We start from the raw sequence: 22,676 nt of genomic DNA, 5'->3' as shown, positions 1-22,676 counted from the left end.
AAAACTCTGCAGATAAAAACTATACTTACATGTAGTTTCCAATAAATATGCCAAAATTAAATGTTTTCTGATCATCCTTAAAAATATAAAGCTTTATCATTGAGATGAAACATGCTTTATGGAGCATATCAACTTTACATTACACATAATTTTTGAATAGTTTGTGTTAGGGATTTCATATTTCACATCCGTGTTTCTTAAAACAAGACCTTCATTTGCACGCCAACAGTTTTACCCTTTGTCCTTGGCCTTCGAGTTTCTCCTATTTTTGAAAATATTTACTTTGTCCATAACTTTTTAAATGGTTAGTACTAGGGCTTTCATATTTCACAGGTATATATTCCTTGTGACAAGACCTTCCCTTGGGTAACATTACTTTTAACTAATTGATCTTGACCTCGGAGTTTGACTTACTTTTGAAAAAGATTTAACCTTTGCTATAACTTTTCAACGGTTGGTGTTAGGGCTTTCATTTCACAGTTGTATTCCCAAAGACAAGACCTTTCTCTGGGTGAAACATTTTTTTTCTCTTGACCTTTATCTTGGAGTATGACTTACATTTGAGAAACTTTAACCTTTGCCATAATCTGCCATACGGGGGATCATTGTTTCGCAAATACATCTTGTTAATCGCACAACTTACATGTCAATAGTGTATATTCCTAACTATACACGAGTTATTAACTTTTGCTCAATTTCTGGAGAAGAAATCTAACTAAAATACTGATCGCTTTTAATCTTATATTGCTGAAATATCTGTAAAATTTCTAAATACAGTACATTCGCTAATTCCTGTTCTCGCATGTTAACGTCTACGAGGCATTTCGGGATATTATGTACATGCACCCCCGTAAAAAAGGAATCTCAATATTATTGAAAGGTACCACGAATGCAATACTGTAATATTATTAGTTTAAGGAGAACTTTTCACACCTTGGTAGCATGTTATTGCATTTTCAAAGCCATAAATGAATCTAAACAGCTATCGGTAATGTTTTGAAGAAAAAAAAAATCCTCGGACTATAGTTATCTCAAAATCTTCTAGACCACACATTCACTTGAGATAACCCGGCATAAAATCCCAGTTTTTAATAAAGATTAGCAGAAAACCAAAATGTACTGGGGCAATTGGCGGATTTCATGAAATGTAAGTGGTGTTTGTTTAAATTGTTAAAGTATTGTTTGTTAGATAATACATGCACTTCCTTTCTAGAAATAAAATGTATCGATGTGTCATTATTATCAGAGAATTGTAAACTTAGTGTGTGGAAATCTTAAATCGTACATGCACAAACATTTGAAACGGGGGAGTGGTGCCACCATTTTAGTTGTATACATGTACATGGACATGCAGTCAAATAAAAGATATCTACAGATCAAATATCCTTCCGACTAGAGGACTTTACTTTTATATGGTCAGGCCTTATTTTTTTAACTGTAGGAAAACGTCATCCAAACTTAACGAATACCTTGTATAGCGGTTGTTTTACTATACATGTACATGTACTTAAAATAAAAATATCGGCTTCGGAGCAACCAATACTGGGGGTTCTCAAATCCAAGATTTGTCTAAAAATTTAAGCTTTCTTAAAAAAAAAATGGTGGCACCAAATATTTTATTTTCTCAAACTCAGGCTTGTCTCAGAGTTTTTCCGCTATCTCCTGCATATGGTGTTTAGGTCTTCAAGCTTATCTGATACGCAAAAGCATATTCTCGGTTTTATATGATGAGAAACTACTAAAGGATAAGTTGATTTTACAGGAATTTCAATATAACCTAAAATAAAGTCGTTTTATAACCTTGTTAACGAATATAACCTTTCATTTGGGTCGTGTTTTGGTTGAAATAATTCATACCAATTGTTAGACTTTTGCCTGTACACTTAATTTGAGTACGGTATGTTCCGTCTACATCAATACAAAAGGCTCACGGCGGGTGTGACTGGTCAACAGATGCTTATATTTTCAGGCACCTGATCACAAGTCTGGAATTACCGGGGGTCCGTGTTTTATACATGTTAACTTTGTAATGCTTGTAGATTTTTATGAGATCCATCACTGTTCGTTATCTTCACCGTGTCTGTGAGCGTAACGACGAAAAGTGACCCCCGTAGAATATTGACCCCTTGCTAAATATTCTACGTGGAAAAATGACCCACATTTCGTAGAAATTATGGCCTTGGGGTCATTTTTCTCCGTGTGGATTGTAAAAAATGACCCCGTAGAATAATGACCCTGTGTCATTTTCTGATACAAAAAAAAAAAAAGGTTTAAGTAGGAATATTCTTGTTAGGCAAACATACATAGGGATGAAATCACAGAGCCTTTTATGAAGTGTTTATTTCAAAAAGCTTAAACCTATAAATAATAAAATAATAAAAAAGATATACTATACCTTAAGTCATGCAATAATATAAGATGTTTTATCTCCATTACAGGAAATCGATTAAACAAGGCTATAATGATGTTCTATGACTATTAGAGCAAGAATACGCGCATTTTTATATTTGTTTTATAACATTTTTTAAAATAAGATTCCATAGTTGTAATTATTTTTGAAAAATCAAGATCGTTTTCTTAGCTCATTAATAAAAAATAGTTTCGATAATTGTTATCCTCTTTGATTTAACTCTCTGAGTAAATAATGTACAAAGAATCAAAAATAAAATCTCGTCGGTTTTTTTATTCTTCAGAAGTTATAAGAAATGTAATCGTTTTTGAATCTTACCCAAATAAATTAGCGTAAAAAAAATAGGCGATTGTTAAGAAAATTAAATCTCATAAATATCTTTGATTTTCTATGAATAAAGTCTCAAACTTTTTCTCATAAAAACAAAGGGAAAATTAAATTTGTGAAAAAAAAATAACAGACAGGACTAAATCAAGATGCCTCTCATCTTCGATCTCAGGGGCCCAAAAAGTGATTTGCTCAAAATCTTTACCAATGTCTTTTGTTGTTTGCTAGTATCAACAAAGCGCAAACACAACGAAACTTTTTACATGAAAAATTGCTTAATTGAGGACGTTGGATCCTGTTATCAAAACCATTGAGATTTTTTTTATCAAGTATATTTTTGGAATCTATACACATAGCTAAATTAAAAATCAAAATCACAAATGGGGGTAAATGCGCTTGTTTTGCCGCTACGGAGCATTTAATATGACCTTTTTGCACTGTAATTATGTCTTACACCTAACTCAAGTTTTTCCGCTAATATTGTTATCCAAATATATTATGGGAACAAACACAGTCTTTTCTCGTCTTGAATAGTCTCTTTAAAGTTTGTGTGACAACAAAAGAAGTTTCAAATTACTTCGCATAGTCAATTTTTTGACCTTTTTGCACTCAAGAAATGTCATTATACTGGTATTAAACAATTAACAAGCAATAAATTCATTTGAAAGTAATCACATTTATATGAATTTAAGCGGAATGGTTAAAATTATTGTAGACAGTGGTAAATATATCAGAAAAACTGAGACTTGTTCAGGTTCAAATATTTAATAAGAGTGGTAAACAGAACGGTGAAAAACCTGAAATATTACAATTACACACAGCATATAGACGACATAAAACACATAGACGAACATTTAGACAGACAATTAAAACATACTAGACTTTACTTAGGAAAACATTTTATAACTTAAAGTTCTTACCGGGGCACACAAGCAAAGTAACAAATATTGCTGTCTGTTTGGAAGTTACGTCTACCCAATTCAATGGCTAGGCAAGGAGTGCCCGTTGTTAGTAAAAAAAGCGGGAATTTAGTGAATAGAATTGTAAAGTTATGCGACTGTCTGTCCAGTGTCTAAATATAACAATACCACATACACACACAGTCTCTCATACCACATACGCACATATACGCAGCGCAAATTGCATTTAATATTTTAATAATACATAACCCTGGTTACATACTCCCCCTCTTCGTTGAAATGGCTCCTGACATTTCTGAAGAAGTATGTATTATAATAACAATATCCATAAAATACAAATAAAACCCAATTTACCTGACACGACTCACCACATTTACTGATGAAATCAAGCAATTCAATTAAAACATCATCAATGACCAAGTTTCAAACACCAACAAATCACAAAATACCAATCAATGTATGAATACCTAACCAATGATTTTGAACAATAATACCTTCATGACATATATAACTCATGAAACTCATTACACATCATGAAAGTTTTTCAACTATTAAGAGCTAATCCCATAAACACTTGATACATCAGACATGTCAAACTTATTACACAGTGGGTTAAAGGACTATGGGAATAATGAATATGGTCATTAATTATTTTTTTAATTTTAATTTATTAAAATCCTGGGTAAAGTGCATCATAAAAACATTTCGGCATAAAAGCAGTTTTTGGCATTAAAAACGGTTCTAGACATAAAATATTATTAATTCCAGTTAAGTGTGCCGTTTCGCATAACGTCACGACCATTTTCGACAGATGCACCCAGCGTAAACAATTCATGTCCCCGCTGTGTGATCGGTCTACTCATGTTATCAACATTGACACGGAAATAGTCTGTTGCACGAACAACCAATCAGGGATAAGAAGAAACTTCCAGTCAAAAAGCTTACAGTTAGGAGGTATGTACTATTTACCTTGAGCGCAGCTGCCTCCATAGGTTGTGAAGTAAAGCAAACGGCACACTTAACTGGAATTAATAATAATATCATAACAAGCCTTTTATGTTATCCATTCCCCATCACGGTCTGGGATTTTACGCATTCTGGTCGACCGTATCGGCAAAATCGGTGAAGATGACTGTGATTGGTCTGAAATGAACCGACTTTCCGGACTGCGCGCAGAAGCTGTATAACTGCTACTCCCGTCTGACACACTGATGTGAGATGACTGTCGGGGAGATCTGGAACTCTGAAATGAAGGATTTGAATTCTGAAATGAAGAAGAAATATTTGAATTAGTACCATATGATACATCAGAGACTCTAGATCTTGATAAACTACATTGATCTGATAACTCTTTGGTGAATTCATCCCTATTTCTAGGTATCCTTGATTTCACTTCAATGACTTCATTGTCTGATTTTTCAGACTCGGACCCCGGAAGTTCATCAAATTCATAGACTTCTTGTTCCTTCTTGTCACAGGTGTCCTATTAGGAATAGGTTCTTCATCGTCACATGCCGGTATCTGATTAAATGGTAGCAGCATATCCCTGTGCAGTGTCTTTGTGGCTCGTCCCGAAGTACTCTTGACTCAGTAAACAGGGATCTCGGGATCTGGAATTCCTGTGATGACGTAAACTTCTGAATCCCATCTGTCTGCTAATTTATTCTTTCCCTTTAATCCGACTTTCCGCACAAGGACTCTGTCTCCAATCTCCAGCTTACAGAATCTTACTCTCTGGTCATACTGGTTCTTGTTCTTGTCAGATATCCTCCTAGCTTCTTGAGAGGCATGTCTAAATGCTGACACCATCCTATCCTTAAGTTTCTCAACATAACCATGGTGGTCTCCTTTTTCATGTTCTAAGTCTATACCAAAGAATACATCTATGGGAAGCTTTGGATGCCAACCAAACATCAGGTAATGCTTTGTGTATCCTGTTGCATCATTTCTAGTTGCATTGTACGCTTGAACAAGTGGAGCAACAATGGATTTCCAGTCCAACCTCTGTTTATCATTTAGTGTCGAAAGCATCTTTATAAGGGTTTGGTTGAATCTCTCAGCTGAACCATTCCCCATCGGGTAGTATGGCGTAGTCCTTGTTTTCTTAATTCCTAGGAGTTTGCAGAGTTCTTGAATTACTTTAGATTCAAAGTTATGCCATTGATCACTATGTAATTTTTCAGGAAAGCTGTAATGTAGAAAGAAGTTATCGAATAAAGCTTTAGCTGTAGTATGAGCAGTTTGATTTTTACATGGAATGGCTTGAGCGAATCTAGTAAAATGGTCGGTTACGACTAAAATACTCTCAAAGCCTCCTTTGGATTGTTCTAAACTCAGAAAATCTATGCAAACTAACTCCATGCGTCTTGTCGTCACAATCGGTATAAGTTCTGCTGCAGGTCTGACAGGGGTTTACTACATATACATCTAGAAGAGGACAGGTCTCTATCTTCTTGCTGATGTTGTTTTCCATCCCTGGCCAATAAAATCGCTGTCTAGCCAACCAAAGGGTTGTCTTTTCCTGGATGTTGCATCATCATGTATACCTTGCAATGCAACTGTTTTGAAATTCTCAGGAACAACCAGCTGGAAAGATTTCTTACCATCCTGAAAAGCAGTTTTACAAAGAACTCCATTCACCACTTGCAACTTCTTAAAAATCCTCATATACCTTTGAACATCTGGAGATTCTTTCCGTATATTTCCTCCCCTGGGTCGAAAATCGCTTTTCAGGATCTGTAGAACTCTGTTGATGGCTTGATCTCTAGATTGCTCTTCTATCCAATCATGACTGTTGAGTGTGTCGCTGCGAAAAATCACCTCATCGGCCGCTTGAGGGGCACCTTCCTCGGAAACACTCTGGCAACAAGGTATCTGTACTGAAGCCGCATTACAAAGAGCTTGACTATGTCCTTAAAAACAACTGGTTTCCTGGATAGACAATCAGCATCTGTATTTAAGTTTCCACTTCTGTATGAAATTTGAAAGTTGTAATTCGAAAGGCTGGCTACCCATCTCTAGCTTGTGGCATCAAGCTTGGCCTATGTAAAGATATATGTGAGTGGGTTGTTGTCGGTCATGACCTCGAACTGATTCCCGTATAAGTAGTCATGTAGCTTGTCGAACACCGCCCACTTAAGCGCCAAAAACTTGTGTGCAGGGTAATTTTTTTCACTGGGTCTCAGTCCTCTGCTTGCGTACGCTATCACCCTCTTCTGACCTTGAACTTGATACAGGATTGCTCCTAGGCCTTTGGAACTGGCATCAGTATGTAGTATAAAAGGCTTCTTGTATTCTGCATATCCTAATACAGGTGGTGTTGTCAATTTTTCCTTGATGTCCTGGAAAACATTTTCCTCCTTTTTAGTCCAATTCCACGGTACAGGTTTCTTCTTGGAGTTTGTTTTACTGAGAGTCTTCTGCTTCTTACCAGTCTTGGTTTCATGCCCTTTCAACAAGTTGTTCAGTGGAGCAATGATACTGGCAAAGTCCTTCACAAATCTACGGTAGTAGCCAATGAACCCCCAATACTGTCTCAATTCTTTTACATTGGTAGGTGTTGGCCATTCTGCAACTGTAGCAACTTTTTCTGGGTCTGTGGATATCCCTGTCTCTGAAATGATATGACCAAGATATGAAACAGACTGTTTAAAAAATTCACATTTTGAAGGTTTAAGTTTTAAGCCATGTTCTTCTAATCTTTGAAACACTCTTTTTAAACGTTTGCAATGTTCTTGGAAAGTTTTGGAAAAAATCAAAATATCATCAAGAAAAATCAGACATTCTTTGAGATGAATTTCACCCATGCATTTCTCCATAAGTCTTTGAAACGTAGCTGAAGCATTTGTCAAGCCAAAACACATTTTATTACATTCATAAAATCCAAAGTTATCTACTTAAAAAGCTGTTTTTGTTTGTCCTTTTCCTCTAACTCCACCTGCCGGTATCCTGATCGCAAGTCTAATTTACTGAAGTATTTGGCACCACTTAGTGTATCAATGACGTCATCGAAGGCGTGGTAGCATGTAACAGTCCTTCATAACATCATACACTTCATCATACATACTAGGAGGTATTCTCCTGTACGGTAACTTAAATGGAGTTTCATCCTCAAGTTTAATGCTATGTTTCACCAAGTCTGTCTTCCCTAGATCCAATGGACCTCTGGAGAAAACATGACTATATCTTGTCAGTAATTGGTTTACAGTTTTTTTACTGTGGTTCTGATAATGATGTTCTATCTACTTTCACGCCAAACTCTATAGGATTTATCTGATCAGACTGAGAGTTATCTCCCTTTAGTGTAGATACACTTTCAATAAATTTTGCCTCCTGTAGAGAACAAAGTACAGTACCGACCGAACACAACCTAACACCAGAGCGAACCCAAAGCGCACCCCGGGTTCGCTTCCTGGGTTCGCTCGGGGTCCGCTGCGGGTTCGCTTTCAGAAAATTTGGGACCGCTCTGGGTGCGCTTCGGGTTCGCCCTGCGTTCGCTCGGGGTCAGCTCTGGGTCCGCTAGAGCGAACCCGGCGTTCGCTTTCTGGGTTCGCTTTACGCACTCATGCGTGAAGCGGACCCCGCTTTAATCTTGCCGCCAGTAAGCCCCGCCCCTTGTATATTCCAAATATAGTAGTGAAATCGATCATCACTGTTTTTATGGCGATCGAAACATGTACATGTAAGTGACAATATGGAGAACGTTGATAATTTTTCAAGAATTCCACCGTACATTCGACGTAGAATTATCATTTTTTTTCTTAACTTACAAGCTAAGTATATCTCGAAAGAAAAAAAAGAAAAGGTGTTAAATTTATTTTCGATGTATCGGATGGAGTGAAATTGATAAGAGTATCTTAATAAAAAAAGCTTTCAAATTCATTTGTTTATATTATTCATGCGTTTTTAAATAAGTTGGAACGTCCAATTGTAATTGCAATTGCTAAATCGTAATTTAAATGTTTGAAAGACAAACAACTGAATTACGATCTTATCTATAAAATAGCTGTGACATACTGTACACGTAAAATGCTAAGTTTTCATATTTAGCAGTTTATATTTAAGCTAGGTTGTCGTCCATTACATGTATATGTAGGTCGTAATAATCACTAAAAATTCTCATACAGTGTAACTTGAGTTTCGTTATAATACAGATCATTTATAATTTACTTCCATGCTACAAATCATTGTTTTATAAGGCGAGTTTAACTGAAGACTTATATAAAAAAAAAAAAAACAACAACAACAATCAAAAAAATATTTTACACTGTATATTCACACGCTTTGCTTGTACAATGTTTAGATTATAAACTGGCATGTTGACTGGTCGATGCGCTGATGGTCAACACATTTTATCACTTATCCTGATTGACAGAACTGTTCAGCATGTTGATTGGTCGAAGCGCTGATGAGTTAATCGATAATCCTGATTGACAGCTCTGTTACGCAATACCGAACGCGCGTTCGCTTTCTGGGACCGCTACTGAATTTGGGGTTCGCTTTGGGTCCGCTCTGGGTTCGCTGCGGGTTCGCTACGGGTGCGCTCCGGGCTCGCTCGGGGTCAGCACTAGCGGACCCCAAGCGAACCCGAAGCGAACCCAGAGAGCGAACCCGGGGTGCGCTCTGGGTTCGCTTTCTGTTAGGTTGTGTCTGGTCGGTACTGTATTGAATTGGGTCTCAGAGTAATAGGTTTAGCTGAAATATTGCACACCTTGACTCTGACAGTATCCTGTGATAAAGTTACAACTCTCGGACACACTGCATAACTTTCATTTATCTGAGAATTCTCAGTTACTACAGTGGAAATATTTTGTCTATACTTCTTGCTATCTCACTGACAACAAGTGATTGATATGGTTCTATAGTGATGTTTTTCTTAGTTGTTGTCTTGACACAAAATGACTTGCATTGTGTACTGTTAATAGCCAATCACCATGTATAAGGTAACTGACAAGACACAAGCGAGTAATAATCCCTACATATTCTCAAAATATTTGTTTCAACAATAACAGGGCAGTGTCTGTTGAATTCTGTATCTAGTACTATTACAATTGGAACAAATAGTTCAATGTTTAGTAACTCGATTGTACATTCAATGTAACCATTGTACATTCAATGTACTGCAGAACTGATCCATCAGCTACAGATACTTGCAGTCCAAGGGTAGACAACTGTTTTAACTCTGGTTTGTCTGGAAGATGTTGTACTCATTTTCAGACAATGTTGTTATTATAGAACCACTATCTAATAAAGCATTCATTGTCACACCATGTAAAACAATTTCAACTTCATTTGACTCACCAATCATGTCACATTTGATTTGCTGGCCTTTACCTCTGAGTGCACCGGTCTCTCCTCGGCCACTAGTAGAGACCGCTACAAGTTTGGGTCATGCTTCTCTGCCCCTGAATTATGAAATTTTCTCGTGGGATTACCATGTCCTCTAAACTGACCTCTCTGATTTCTCTAAAGCTACTCTCCCTCTAGGATAATCTTGTCTAAAATCAACTTTAGGTGCATCAAGTTTCTTCAAACTCTGACTGAACTTATCTTCAATCTTACCTTCCAACTCTGTCTGTAAATTCTGAATTCTTTTGTTGATTTATTCCTCAGCCTTACTTTCTACTGCAATACCATGACGGTGTAACCTGGGATTCTTACCCTCAATACTCTTATTTACCTTTTCTGTAGTCTTTCTGTTGATCAAAATTTCTTTCTCAACCCTTCTTATTTCAAGTAGAAGCAGATCATAGTTCTTAAGCATGTGACGCGTTTGTGATTTTAACCGCTCGGAACTCAAAGAAGTCGAGAATTTATGGCGGAGTAAATCATTCTTTGAACGATTTGTTCAAATAACCATTGTCAATTGCATTTTGTAACATACTTTCTAATCTACACCCAAAAGATATTTCACACTCTCCCTGAAATTGATATCCATTAAAGAACTCTTGCATGATCATAGCATTATTTGACACTTCACCAAACAAAATACTTAGTTTGTCAAGTATTTCTTTAACTTTTGCTTTCTCTCCAAGAGGAATTAGCATGGATTTAGCTGTACCCTAAGAGATCTTCTGATACTCTGAATTATTACTATCTCTTTTATTTCAGGATCATTCAGAAGACACTGTACCTCATATCTCCATTCTCTATATGTGACATCACCTTTTGTGGGAGTCGTCTCCAGAAAACTGAGGAAATCTCGGTATTTGAGAATGTGATACCTCATAAAAATGGGATGTGTTCCCTTCTTGACTGACTTTAAAGGGATTGCTTTGAGGGGTTAAACCACTAAATAATATGCTGTGCTTTCCCAACGTGGGCGCCATTTGTAGCCAGTGGTAGATATATCAGAAAAACTGAGACTGGTTCTGGTTCAAATATTTAATAAGAGTGGTAAACAAAACGGTGAAAAACCTGAAATATTACAACTACACACAACATATAGACGACATAAAACATAGACATTTAAAACATATTAGACTTTACTTAGGAAAACATTTTATAACTAAAAGTTCTTACCGGGACACACAAGCAAAGTAACAAATATTGCTGTCTGTTTCGAAGTACGTCTACCCAATTCAATGTCTAAGCAAGGGGTGTCCGTTGTTAGTAAAAAAAGCGGGAATTTAGTGAATAGAATTGTAAAGTCATGTGACTGTCTGTCCAGTGCCTAAATATAACAATACCACATACACACACAGTCTCTCATACCACATACTCACATATACGCAGCGCAAATTGCATTTAATATTTTAATAAGACATAAACCTGGTTACATTATCTTGTATATTCAGAAAACAAAATTAAAAGTGGGGGTCTGTGATGTTAATTTTTAGATAAACCTAAAATAGTGTTAATTTTTTGCCTAAAATGGGCTTTTTATTCCCTAGGTCCTTCACAATGTATTTGCTATATTTGGCCAAAATGATGATAGAATTCATGTCGGTTAATTTAATATATTTATTAGGACCAGCATAAAACACTTCACTGCAAAAAATATCTGTGTCCAGCCTGCATGTAAAAGTATGAATCCCAACTTAACAGTACTATAAATATTTCGAAAGAGAATAATTGATCATTTTCTTCTATAAAAACTTCCACCACAAAATATAGTTCCTCACTGAATGCTTTCGGTGTGGAATTTAATCATGGGGTTTTAATTAAATATAGTTTAATTAGCATTGCAGGATCAACATTTATTGTAAGAACTAAAACATTATGCAGATTTTTTAAATAGAGGTCTAGACAAAAATCTGCTCAAAAGCTCAGGAACGAACCTCGTTAAAAAGAGGTGCTTGGTATACCAAGATTTGACACAAGTCTATAAACAGTTAAAGTAGCGTCTTTCCCCTTTCTAGTTAATTTTTACCAATAGAAAGAAAAACCAAATGTTGCATTATGAAAAAAAAAAACCTCTTCTCAGTCTATTTTGCATATTATTTTTTTCTTAAGTACTATGCTTAGCAATATAAATACATTTGAAGTTGCGTGTGCAAAAAATATAGAACTTTACAAAAAATATTGTAACACATTGTGTTAGAATCAAGTACCAATTCGTTTCAGACTATCTATAGTGGCGAGTTTTGAGGGGAGGGGTTACAGAGTTGTAACATACTCATAAGATTTGCTAGCCAATAGAAAAGAAATTTCTCTTCTGACAATTAAGTCTTTCCTATACACAAACCCAGCCCCCTACCCACCCATCCCCCTCCCCAAGCTTCTGAGAACTCTTACTTGATACAAAAACTTATCATTATACATACATGAATCCATTATCTATCATACCTATATTTCGATGTCTAATATGTTTTCCGCCTGAAAAGCGGGAGGGGGGGGGGGGGGTGTTTACTCTATCCATTCTTCAGGTGCTTGTATACACAATCTAAGCGTTCTTGCTGTTTGATACGAGGTCAAAATATATAAAAGGATTTTCAGATTAGAAGTTAATTTTTTTTCTTTTATCGACAATCCTCCTTATAGTTACATGTATCTCAAACTCCATGGGACAGAGAAAAAAACTTCGTGATATCCGAGGATTCGAGATGACAAGGGTAAAATACTAAAGGAATATGCGGTTGGGACTTCCAAATCTCTTCGACATATCCATGGTATTCGAGGTATCGGTGTTCGAGATACTGAAGTTCAACTGTACATCATGCATATGTGTACAAGGAGGTGAGAATATTAATCAATGTGTGTATGTGTGTGTGTGAGGGTGTGTGTGTGACACAATAGGTAATTATGAGAAGATTTTTTTCACAGTCTCTATTCCTTTGCAAGGATATGCCAATATCTTATCAGTTGTCGTATGCACGGGTTTTAATTTGTGACAAAAACAAAAGGAATTTCCTTTTAACCAAGTTTGAGTTATTGTTTGTAGCATTAAATGTACATGAAGCGATCCTGATACAAACAATATATATTATATAGTGTATCACAGTTAACGTTATTTAGATACATTCGTCTTTTATTTCTTCCATAACAGTATAATTCCACAGACAATAAATGCATTGTACATGTAAGTATAAAAGTTGCATGTGAAACAAGAAATCTATAGGCCAATGCTTTCTAGTGATCATCCCCGGCACAGGCAGAAGCACAAGATTTGTACAAAAGTGAATTTCCACTATATGACATGCCAAAACAAAAAGTGTGTTAAAATTTCTAGCATCAACTGAGACGAAAAAAAATCGCACAGACAAACAGACACCTATCCATACACAAAGAGGCACGCAGGGGTAAAACAGTAAACCCCCCCCCATTTCCTTCGTAGCAGAGGTATTAATATTCATATAATAAGTAAGGATGAATGATTCTAAAAGAGGGAATTTTTTTGTCTAAAAATAATAATACAATATGTTTATGATTCAATGGATTGGTGTATCTAGAAACTGATAAAAGTTGGGGGGGGGGGGGGTAGGTACATATAATCTTGCATTTTTACTCCTCAATAATATATTTTACTGGGATGCAAGCAAAATATATCTTACCATATACATTGTATATGATGCTAGTGCTAAGAAGTGGCGTTATAATACATTAAAAAGTATACATGTATACAAATCAGGAGACGCATTAGGCCCCTGCCCGGAATTAACGTGAATCACATCCCATTTTTAAAGGTTATATTACACATTGTATATAATAAAGTAAAAAGGTAAGGAGTCAGATTTCTATGGGGGTCATTTTTCAAAGTGAAATGAGTCGTAGAATCACAGGCCTGGAAGCGTTTTCTACGGTCGAAAAATGACCCTACTTGGCGTAGAAAAATTTAATCAGGGTCATTTTTCTACGTAGAAACTTGACCCCCTGGTCAATATTCTACAGGAGTCACTTTTCATCTATACAAGGGCAGTTCTAATAACTTTCGCAACAAAAAATATATATGTTTATGGAACATTTTTAACAACCAAAACACACAATATAACATTTAAAAAAGTCTTTCAAGTTGAGTTTTTTCTTTTGTATGTGGAAACCCATTTTCCGCTCCTAAAAGCATATATTTAGAAACATTTTAAGCTACTTAATGTAGAGTCCTTTTTCGAGTTATATACGTTGTTGTCCCCGAAACCAGATCTAGGAATGTAAATAAGCATAACATGTCATAAAATTGATCATTATTTTAAGTTTGCTCCTATACATTATGTCAGAGGAAGAGATAATAGAGTCAACCCCCTCCCCAAAACAACTCCAAATATTTAAATTTTACCCTGAGCTCTTTTACACTGTTTAATCACATATGCGTCAGCAATGAAGAGGTATAGCGCATCAAGTCTAAAATAAGTAGCTATAGACCCTACTTTCACTTGAGATTCAGATCAGTTTGAAATTAATTATTTTTTTTATTTGAATAACTCTGACAATTTTTTAGGCTATAGAAAACTTGTTTCATATCAATATTGCGTGCTTAACGATATTTTACAAAGAACATCACTTTTCGGAATGCACATGCTCAATCGTCCATTTAATGCAATATGAGGGGGAAATTTCGATTTTTTTCAAATCTCATCGGCTGTTGAGATTTTCCCTGCAAATACGCACATGTTGTATATGTAAACAAAAAAAATTATTTTTTTTCCATTAAGGTATTTCCACCTTCACAATTTTAATGGTTCAAAGTAGGAAAAATGCATTTATTTTCACAGAATATAGTTTAAATTAACTAATAATTACAAAAAATGTATAGGTTGCCATATTTTTAAGATGTAAGAAAATATTAAACAGAGGTGTTTGTCAGCATAAAAATGAGTACAATGTGTACAGTATAATAAAAATTATGTAAAACTGGTTCAAATACATTATTCTGATGCTAAAAGTTTCAAAATAATTGCTACCTTACAAATATGTTTGAACTATTAATATCAAGAAGTCCATTTTACATTAAAATAGAGAAAATGCCTGAATGTAGATAGATTAGAAGGAGTTATTGCCCTTTGCAACATTTTTTTAAAAACTGAATAATTGATTAAATAGAGAAAATATGCATTTTTTAATTATTTTACTTAACAATAATTTACATTACACCTATAGGAAGAGCATTACTCCAAAAGATATTTTTCTGTTGGGTATCAATTTAGATAAATAACATTTTTTTTTTTTTTTTTTTTTTTTTGCAAAAGACCTATGACATCATAGGGGGATCAGCGTTTTTTTTTCCTTATATATCTGGTACCGATAAACGGTACCATTCCCATTGCCAAAAACGTTAATTTCTCCCAATTTTGAGACTAAAAATTCCCAATTCAACTGCCAAGCAACAGACTACGATGACATCGTTTTTCTTTTCATATGAAACATTGTACAAATTGACTAATTGTTTCACTTCCGCTTAAATCGAAAGTAGAGATCAGAGGCCTGTTCAGCAGAGCGAGCGCTCGCAAACATTTCTGTTGGAGGGATAAGGAATTTTGGCAAGCGCTCGCGAACGTTTGCTCTTTTGAACAGGCCTCAGTCGTAATGGATGGTGGAACCTGTGGTGTAAACAGCGTAGTGTCGTATTTTGACAAATTTTATCATGAAAAAGCGAAAACAAGGGACATTGATATGAAAAACAATAATTGTTGTTTATTCTTTGAAACATGGAGTAATAGGTGAGAACGGAATTAACGCAAAATACGTTTAAATGACGGAAAATTCTCCTTACTCCTTTGTTCTACTTTGTTGCTAATTTTTCCCAATTGAACCGGTACCTATCCCAATGGGTAGAAAAAAATCGCTGGGGATGGAAATACCTTAAATAGCAATGGGTCAATCTTTTTTACCTTCCAGTGTGTTTGTTTTATCACAAATCTTAAATATTTCCTGGTGTACTTTCAGTCCTTCTGTTGATTTCACATTTCTTATCTCCTCCTCACTACACCGAAGCAGACGTTTAAGTAGCGTTGTTTTCCCCGCCCCAGCACATCCAACAATCATCCCACGGGCGTGGTGGACTGTCAGTGTTCCTCTCTTAGCGTACTCGACATACCGCTTTCTTGCTTCCTTGTCCCACTCTAGTATTTCTGCAGGGACTCCCACTACAGATTGATCATTCAAATCGAATATTTGTTAAAAAGGGGAAAATAAGAAAAATATACAGAGGTTGTCCATAAAGTTCGTAAAAAAATGCTATATTTTTTCTCAATTACGTCCACACTGCCAAATGTAACTACATGTATTTATATTTTGATATAGATCATGATTAAGCAAATTTTTAAAATTAAAGCAATGCACACTATTTTATGAAAGATATTAATAATACAAGCAAGCTGGACGGCCCAGTCTTATGTTTAGCTAGTTTCATGATTACATCAAAACATGGATTTTGAATTTTTACCAATTTTTCGCAGAACACACACTTTTTTTTATTTAGAATACCTCACTGCTAAGTGTGTGCGATTATATTTACATATAGAACACTACAGAGTAAATCTTAAAAAGTAAAAAAAAAAACAAAACAAAAAAAAAACGTACATTGATTTATGATCCTTATCAGTATAAACCCTTCGTGCACATTGGCTGCAGCGCCCAATCAAACACTGTGCTAGATTTATTACATTGTCAATGTCATGAATAGGGATAGCCTGTTTTCATCAAATATAAGTCGCTTTCGACTTCTTGTAGTGTTTCTCAAATATGCATACCGTTGAAAAATCGTATATAACAATATGAAATCAAAGAACTTAACATAATTCTAATAATTTCCAGTTGCTTGAATAATTGGTTTGTCTCTGAAATTGTTTCAACCACATTGAAACATAGTTTAATGATAAGACGCTGTTCCATACGATTTTTGAAACATTTTTCCTAACTTTTTATTCACAAATTGTCAAATTAGCGATACTAAAAATGTCAGAAAATGGCGACAAACATTTTATTTGAAACTTGCTACATTTTATTAAATTCTGACATGTTTTAGGAAGAAATAGTTAATTTAATCGGAAAAGGTTATTTCAAATTAAATATCATTTTAATCCTGGGCCGTGCCCAATGACTTCAGCTTTTAAAAACAGTCGATTTTAACAAAAGTATTAAAATTAAACAAACTAAACCAAATCATTCTGACTTGGATTCTCAAAATTTATATATAATTGGTTTAAATAAGTATATTTTTATTACATTTTCGTTGATTTTCCTTCTCCCTGTGTCTTTTTATAACACAGGTGTAATAGGCTACATGACGTCATAGTTGAGCGTTTGAACATCATAGTTTAAAGAAATTGAAAAACATTGTAAACAGTGATTTCAAAAGCATATTTGAAGAACTGTGGGCGTTCCTCTTTCAGGATGGTTTCTTTACTCTCTTTATATTAAAACAGACCAGGGAGGTTTTTTATATATATTTTTTGTGAAGAGAAGGAAAATAGAGAGTTTTGTAGCAGTTCTGATATTCTGTTACACTGTGACAGGATATCACTATGATATCTTTTCAAACTGTGACAGAATATCACTTTTATTCAATAAATAAATTTCATTATTTCACTGTTGTAATTAATACGTATATTTTAGACCATTGTTTGAAAAACAAAACCTTAGTGTCAACGATTTTTATGGGCAACTCTCGTAAACTGACGTTTTGCTAAAGGCAGTACATTTTCAAAATATAGCAAGAATTTATAATGAATTTATTTCAGGATTTTAAACCATGGATAGCGTTATATAAAAATAATGTATTTGTGGTCCAAGCAAAGTTTAAGATTTGCATATGCGTGCATGATTATGTACATGTAGGGTGAGTTAATCATGCATCGGACACATACCTTGCTTCGGACAACTTCAAGCATAAACTTTCTTTAAGGACCCTCTATACACTAGAGGAAAATATTTTTTTGACACTGAGAAAATTACAGTGTGTGAAGGTTTAAGTATTGAGCTTATCTATTACATTTTCAACATAGGGTGCCTTGCATTATCCCCCAGGAAAAATGTTCAAAGACGAAGAAGTACTGATGAACATAAATCACTGTTGTTTACTTAAGTGGGCAGAATACCTGCAATTGAAATGTTCTAATAGATCTATTCATCATGGCCTATTAAAGTGTTATGAATGCTTGATTTGATCACAAATTAAGTAATAAAATGTACTTTTCAATTTATTTTATTCTTGATCAAAGGGCAGATCACTCTATCTGCATAAAAATACCACAAAATCAGAACTCTCTAGTGTTCAGTGTATAGAAGGCTCTTAATTCTGAGTGTTCCCATGTTTTTACATGTTTCTGTCTTGAAGCTGAAGATTTAAACTTTTTATTGATGCCGATTTTTATTATCATGTTGCGATAAAAATACCCCGAGAATGGCCTTGAATTTACGTCATATTTTACATCATCAAAGGGGAGTAACCAGAATTTTATGATTTTGCAATTTTTAGAGTTGTCGTTCTTTAATTAGACTGCAAAGGAAAGAGTCTGACTTAGGTGAAATTTGTTAATGATTGGTAATTTCACAGAACTTTTAAAGAAATTTCACTACAATTTTTGTATAATTTTTTTAAGAGTTGTTTTTAATAGTATGTTCATTTCACCGTACATCGGACACAAATTAATAACCATGCATCGGACACTTTCCGATGCATGGGTAATCACTTTCCATTTTAATATTAAACCCAGCTGACAGGAAATAGAAGTTTAAAACTCTACATTTTCTGTGAATATACAAGTTATCGATACGTGACGTCTAGAATTGGACTCAATTTATTTTTACAAACCAGAGTATGATAACCCACGAGATCAACGTACAAGTTGACATATAAGTAGCATTCGAAACCCTTTCTTATGCGATGTGATGTGACTAAAAACTCTCTTCATTTTTGGATCGATGTAGTCAATCAAATTTAACTAGAAGGTTAATTTTTAAATAAAAGATAAAACTATTTCAAGATCACTAATTCTTAAGCACCGAGATAAAGCTATTACATTTTTCCGGTTCAAATACCGTTCGTCTGATTCATGGTGAATGTTGTCCGATCCATGGTTAAATCTGACTCAGTAAGAAAAAATTAGTTTTTAGTGATATTTTCTCAATAAATAGCATATATTTGTGTCAAAATTTTATCTTTTAATCCCATACTACATGTTAAGCTCCTTTTTGATAGTATTCGGTCGGTAGCGATATCGCTAGAACTTGTTGAAGTGCGAGGGTGTCCGATGCATGGCGAATTCACCCTAATTAAATAAATAAATTACACATACATGCATATATTCCCAAAACCTTAATTATTGATTTCAAGAAAGACATTCAAATTTTACAAATTTAAAGAAATTATTGTATTTGTCCTACGAGTAATATTTATGACAATGCTTGACAATATTCTCAAATACAACACAATTGCATGATTTGATCCTACATGCACAAACAATGTAAATGTAAAAGCGTAAGTTACAACTCTTGCTTTGTTAAAGAAATATTACTGTATAAATGAGAATAAATATTTTTTGTTATATCATATCACGTTAGTTATAGTATTATTATAAACTTTTAACGAATAACAATAATAAGTACACCTTTAACATCATACTCACAACGTTTAGTGATCTTGTCACGAATCCCCCTGTCTGATATAGAGCAGTATCTGATAATGTCTAATTGAAGTCTGTCTATGACGGATTTAAGCATCTTTGGCATCTTCGGCACATACAGACATCTCTCTCCCTCACTCTTCTCATAATCCCAGGACCTGCAGTATTCTGTAATCACGTGACCTGATGCTGTGTTAAGAAAGAATTCCAGATCAATGTCCTTCACCAGACACTCCGCGACAAAAGCGTACATGACGTCATGTCTGATATCGTCTGATTTAAACATTACATTATTGTCCTTTCTCTGTATTATTTCTTCAGGGAGATCTGCAAATCTTTTTTCATTTGACAATTTTTCTTCTTTAAAGTATCTATCTCTGAGCTTGTCTAGTGTAGTGCTGTAGGAATTTTCTTCGATATTCACTGTGTACTCGTCAACCAACAGTAAACAGTACAGCAGAATTCTCATGTCCGGTGTGTACTTATGATATCTGCCTGCAATTATGAAGTAGACGATGATTTTGCATTTTTTCATTGTTATTTTTCTTGAAAAATAAATACTCCCTAAATTTTTTTTCTTAATATTGATTATCCATAATAATTTTAAGGTATCACGTAGCTTCCTGTTATATGATAAGCTTTCTTGGAAGTATCACTTCCAATATATTCTTAATTTATATTATAAATGACATGACGGAATTCTAAACTGGGCACGAATTTAAATCTTTTTTCTTCCAAAAATGAACTTAGATCAAGGTCATTACACATCTTCGGGACATACATGTTGGTAATAAATGTATGGAATATGAACTTGCAATATTTCTCTTCGGAAACTCTTGCATCTTTACTGCCAGCGACTTTCCAAAATGATATCGCGTCAAGATCATGACACATCTGTAAGTCATCAGCAGTCTTTGTGTCAAATATCAACTTTCACTATCTCTTCATAAGAAGTATGAACCAAACAAGAAAGCACCTTTATTGTCAGTGAGTTTAATAGCAAAGCTATAATAATAATTATTATATGCATCCTCATATAGTTTAGAGTCAGATCAGAAATATCGGGAATATGTTGAGGCTACAGTAGAGGATCCGAGGTTTCCAAGGAAGTGTAGGGGAGGGATTCTTTTCAAGAGGTATAAGACCACACTAAATCATATAAAACAAACTTATCATTTAGAAAAAAACAACTGAAGAAAAAACAATCACGCTTACATATATCTATATATTTGCAATTACTGGACTGATAACTAAAGCATCTTGTGAATAGAAAAAACATATTTAAGCAATTTAGTGTGATAAAATTATATTTAGTTGAATCTATGGCTAATTTTTAAAAATTACAAAAATAAATGATTCATATGTAACGATACACGTGTGATGTTATGACTCGCAGAGCCAATGCAGTTTTAAAGACGTGGTTATCTGTAGAACTATTAAAGTTTGAATTGATTGATATCTAAAATTTCAGTTTTAATTATCGTGATGTATGAAAAAAATGGCTTGTCTCTTTTTTTTTTTAAAGTGTAATTATAACTAGTGAAAAACATGGGGAAGTCCAGAAACAAAAAAAAAAAAAAAAAAAAAGGAAAGCAAATTCAAGCCCTGAGGTGAGTGGTAACAATAATTTGAGTGATATGAGTAATGTGAGTGTAAACAACGCTTCTGATGGACAAAACAAAACTTTTTAAGTCATTTGATCTCAGCTGCAAATAACGTTCTATACGGGTCCCCAAATTATGACACGAGAGGCGGCGAGGGCGGAAAACAGCAGGAAGATCCACCTATAACGTCAACACCAAAATGTCGGCTTACCGACTCGGACACGAGCCCCAAGAGCGTTGAGAAACTAATTGGTACTGTAATGGAGACAAACCAGAAGTTAGACTTTGTGTTAAACAAACTAGACAAGTTAGACAATATTGAAAAAGTCATTGAAAAGTTGGTGGTACAAGTTTCTAACTTGGAAAAAAGAGTCGAGGTCCTTGAATCGACATCGAACGACCATACAGAATCTTTAAGCTTTTTGTCACATATATAAAGTCGACGAATTTGAGAAGAAGAAAACTTCAGTAAATATAGGAGTTGGCCGTGAATTATCGAGAGAAGAAAAGATGATCGAGAGTTTACACAGAAACGTGGAGGACCTCAGACGTTCACGGGAGGGATTACAAGAGAAAGTATCAGAGCTACAGTGGCGTTCAATTGAAAACTCGACCATCATGTTGAATTCGGGAGCGTACATCGTTTTGGAAAGTACATAAATGCCGGGAGGAGACCAATAGTCGCCAGATTCATTTAATTTCAAGATCGTGCTATGGTGAAGGATCGTGGATTCATGTTAAAAAACAAGCCTTACGGTATTCAGGAGCAATTACCAGCAGATATGAGTGAGCGAAGAAGATATCTACAGTAGTCCTCATTATGCACCGACTCCGTGAAGAGGGTAAACGTGTGAAACTTGTTAGAGACAAACTTCTTGTAAACGGCAAGCTTTACGTCCCTAACGAGTCAGATGAATACCCAGACGAGATGGAAGTCATAGCTGATGAGCCTCCAGCATATCCAGCTTCTAGTGGCAACGCTTAGGGACGCGATGAGAGTGGCCGCAGTGAAATCTCAGTGTTATCTTGGAATATAGCAAGATCTCTATCTGAAAAATTGTCTTATTCTGAATTCGTTTCACTGATTGCTAACTACGACGTCATTTGTCTTTGCGAATGTTGGATTAATTCAGACGATGAATTTCACTAAGCAGGATATGAACATTTCACTGTTCCCAGAGAAATAAAAGGTGGAGGAATTGTAATTTTTTATAAAAGTTTTTTAAGTCCAAGGATAAAATTGGTTAAAAACCTGTAATTTGCTTAAAAGTTGAATGTTAAACCCCAATATTTTTATTTTTTGTTATATTCCATCCGAAAATAGTTCTGTTTACAAAAAACTCGATGTCAATTTTTTTCAATTACTTGAGGAATCATATAGTGAATTTAAGAACGATGGTCCTGTGCATATTTTTGG

The 22,676-nt window shown here is 34.8% G+C and overlaps 1 protein-coding gene across 1 annotated transcript; it reads right to left on the bottom strand.

Annotated features, from left to right (window-relative positions):
- Window positions 1-15,320: 15,320 nt before the first annotated feature.
- LOC133200544 (uncharacterized) lies at window positions 15,321-20,124 on the bottom strand. The gene is made up of 2 exons (XM_061336327.1): window positions 19,659-20,124; window positions 15,321-16,175 (listed from the first exon to the last, which is right to left on the bottom strand). The coding sequence occupies exons 1-2, from the start codon at window positions 20,122-20,124 to the stop codon at window positions 15,907-15,909; spliced, it is 735 nt and encodes a 244-aa protein (XP_061192311.1). The 3' UTR covers window positions 15,321-15,906.
- Window positions 20,125-22,676: the final 2,552 nt, after the last annotated feature.

This window comes from Saccostrea echinata, unplaced genomic scaffold (genome assembly GCF_033153115.1).
Source record: "Saccostrea echinata isolate AGI-Se365-2 ecotype Australia unplaced genomic scaffold, CSIRO_AGI_Sech_v1 ptg000040l, whole genome shotgun sequence".
NCBI classification, from domain to species: Eukaryota; Metazoa; Mollusca; class Bivalvia; order Ostreida; family Ostreidae; genus Saccostrea; species Saccostrea echinata.
This window is presented reverse-complemented; position numbering and strand designations above follow the sequence as displayed.

Excerpts from the sequence above, each read along its gene's own strand:
- LOC133200544 (XM_061336327.1), bottom strand. The coding sequence starts at position 20,124 with ATGAGAATTCTGCTGTACTGTTTACTGTTGGTTGACGAGTACACAGTG. Across the intron at positions 16,176-19,658 it reads TGACAAGATCACTAAACGTT|TGGGAGTCCCTGCAGAAATA; the intron begins GTGAGTATGATG and ends ATCAATCTGTAG.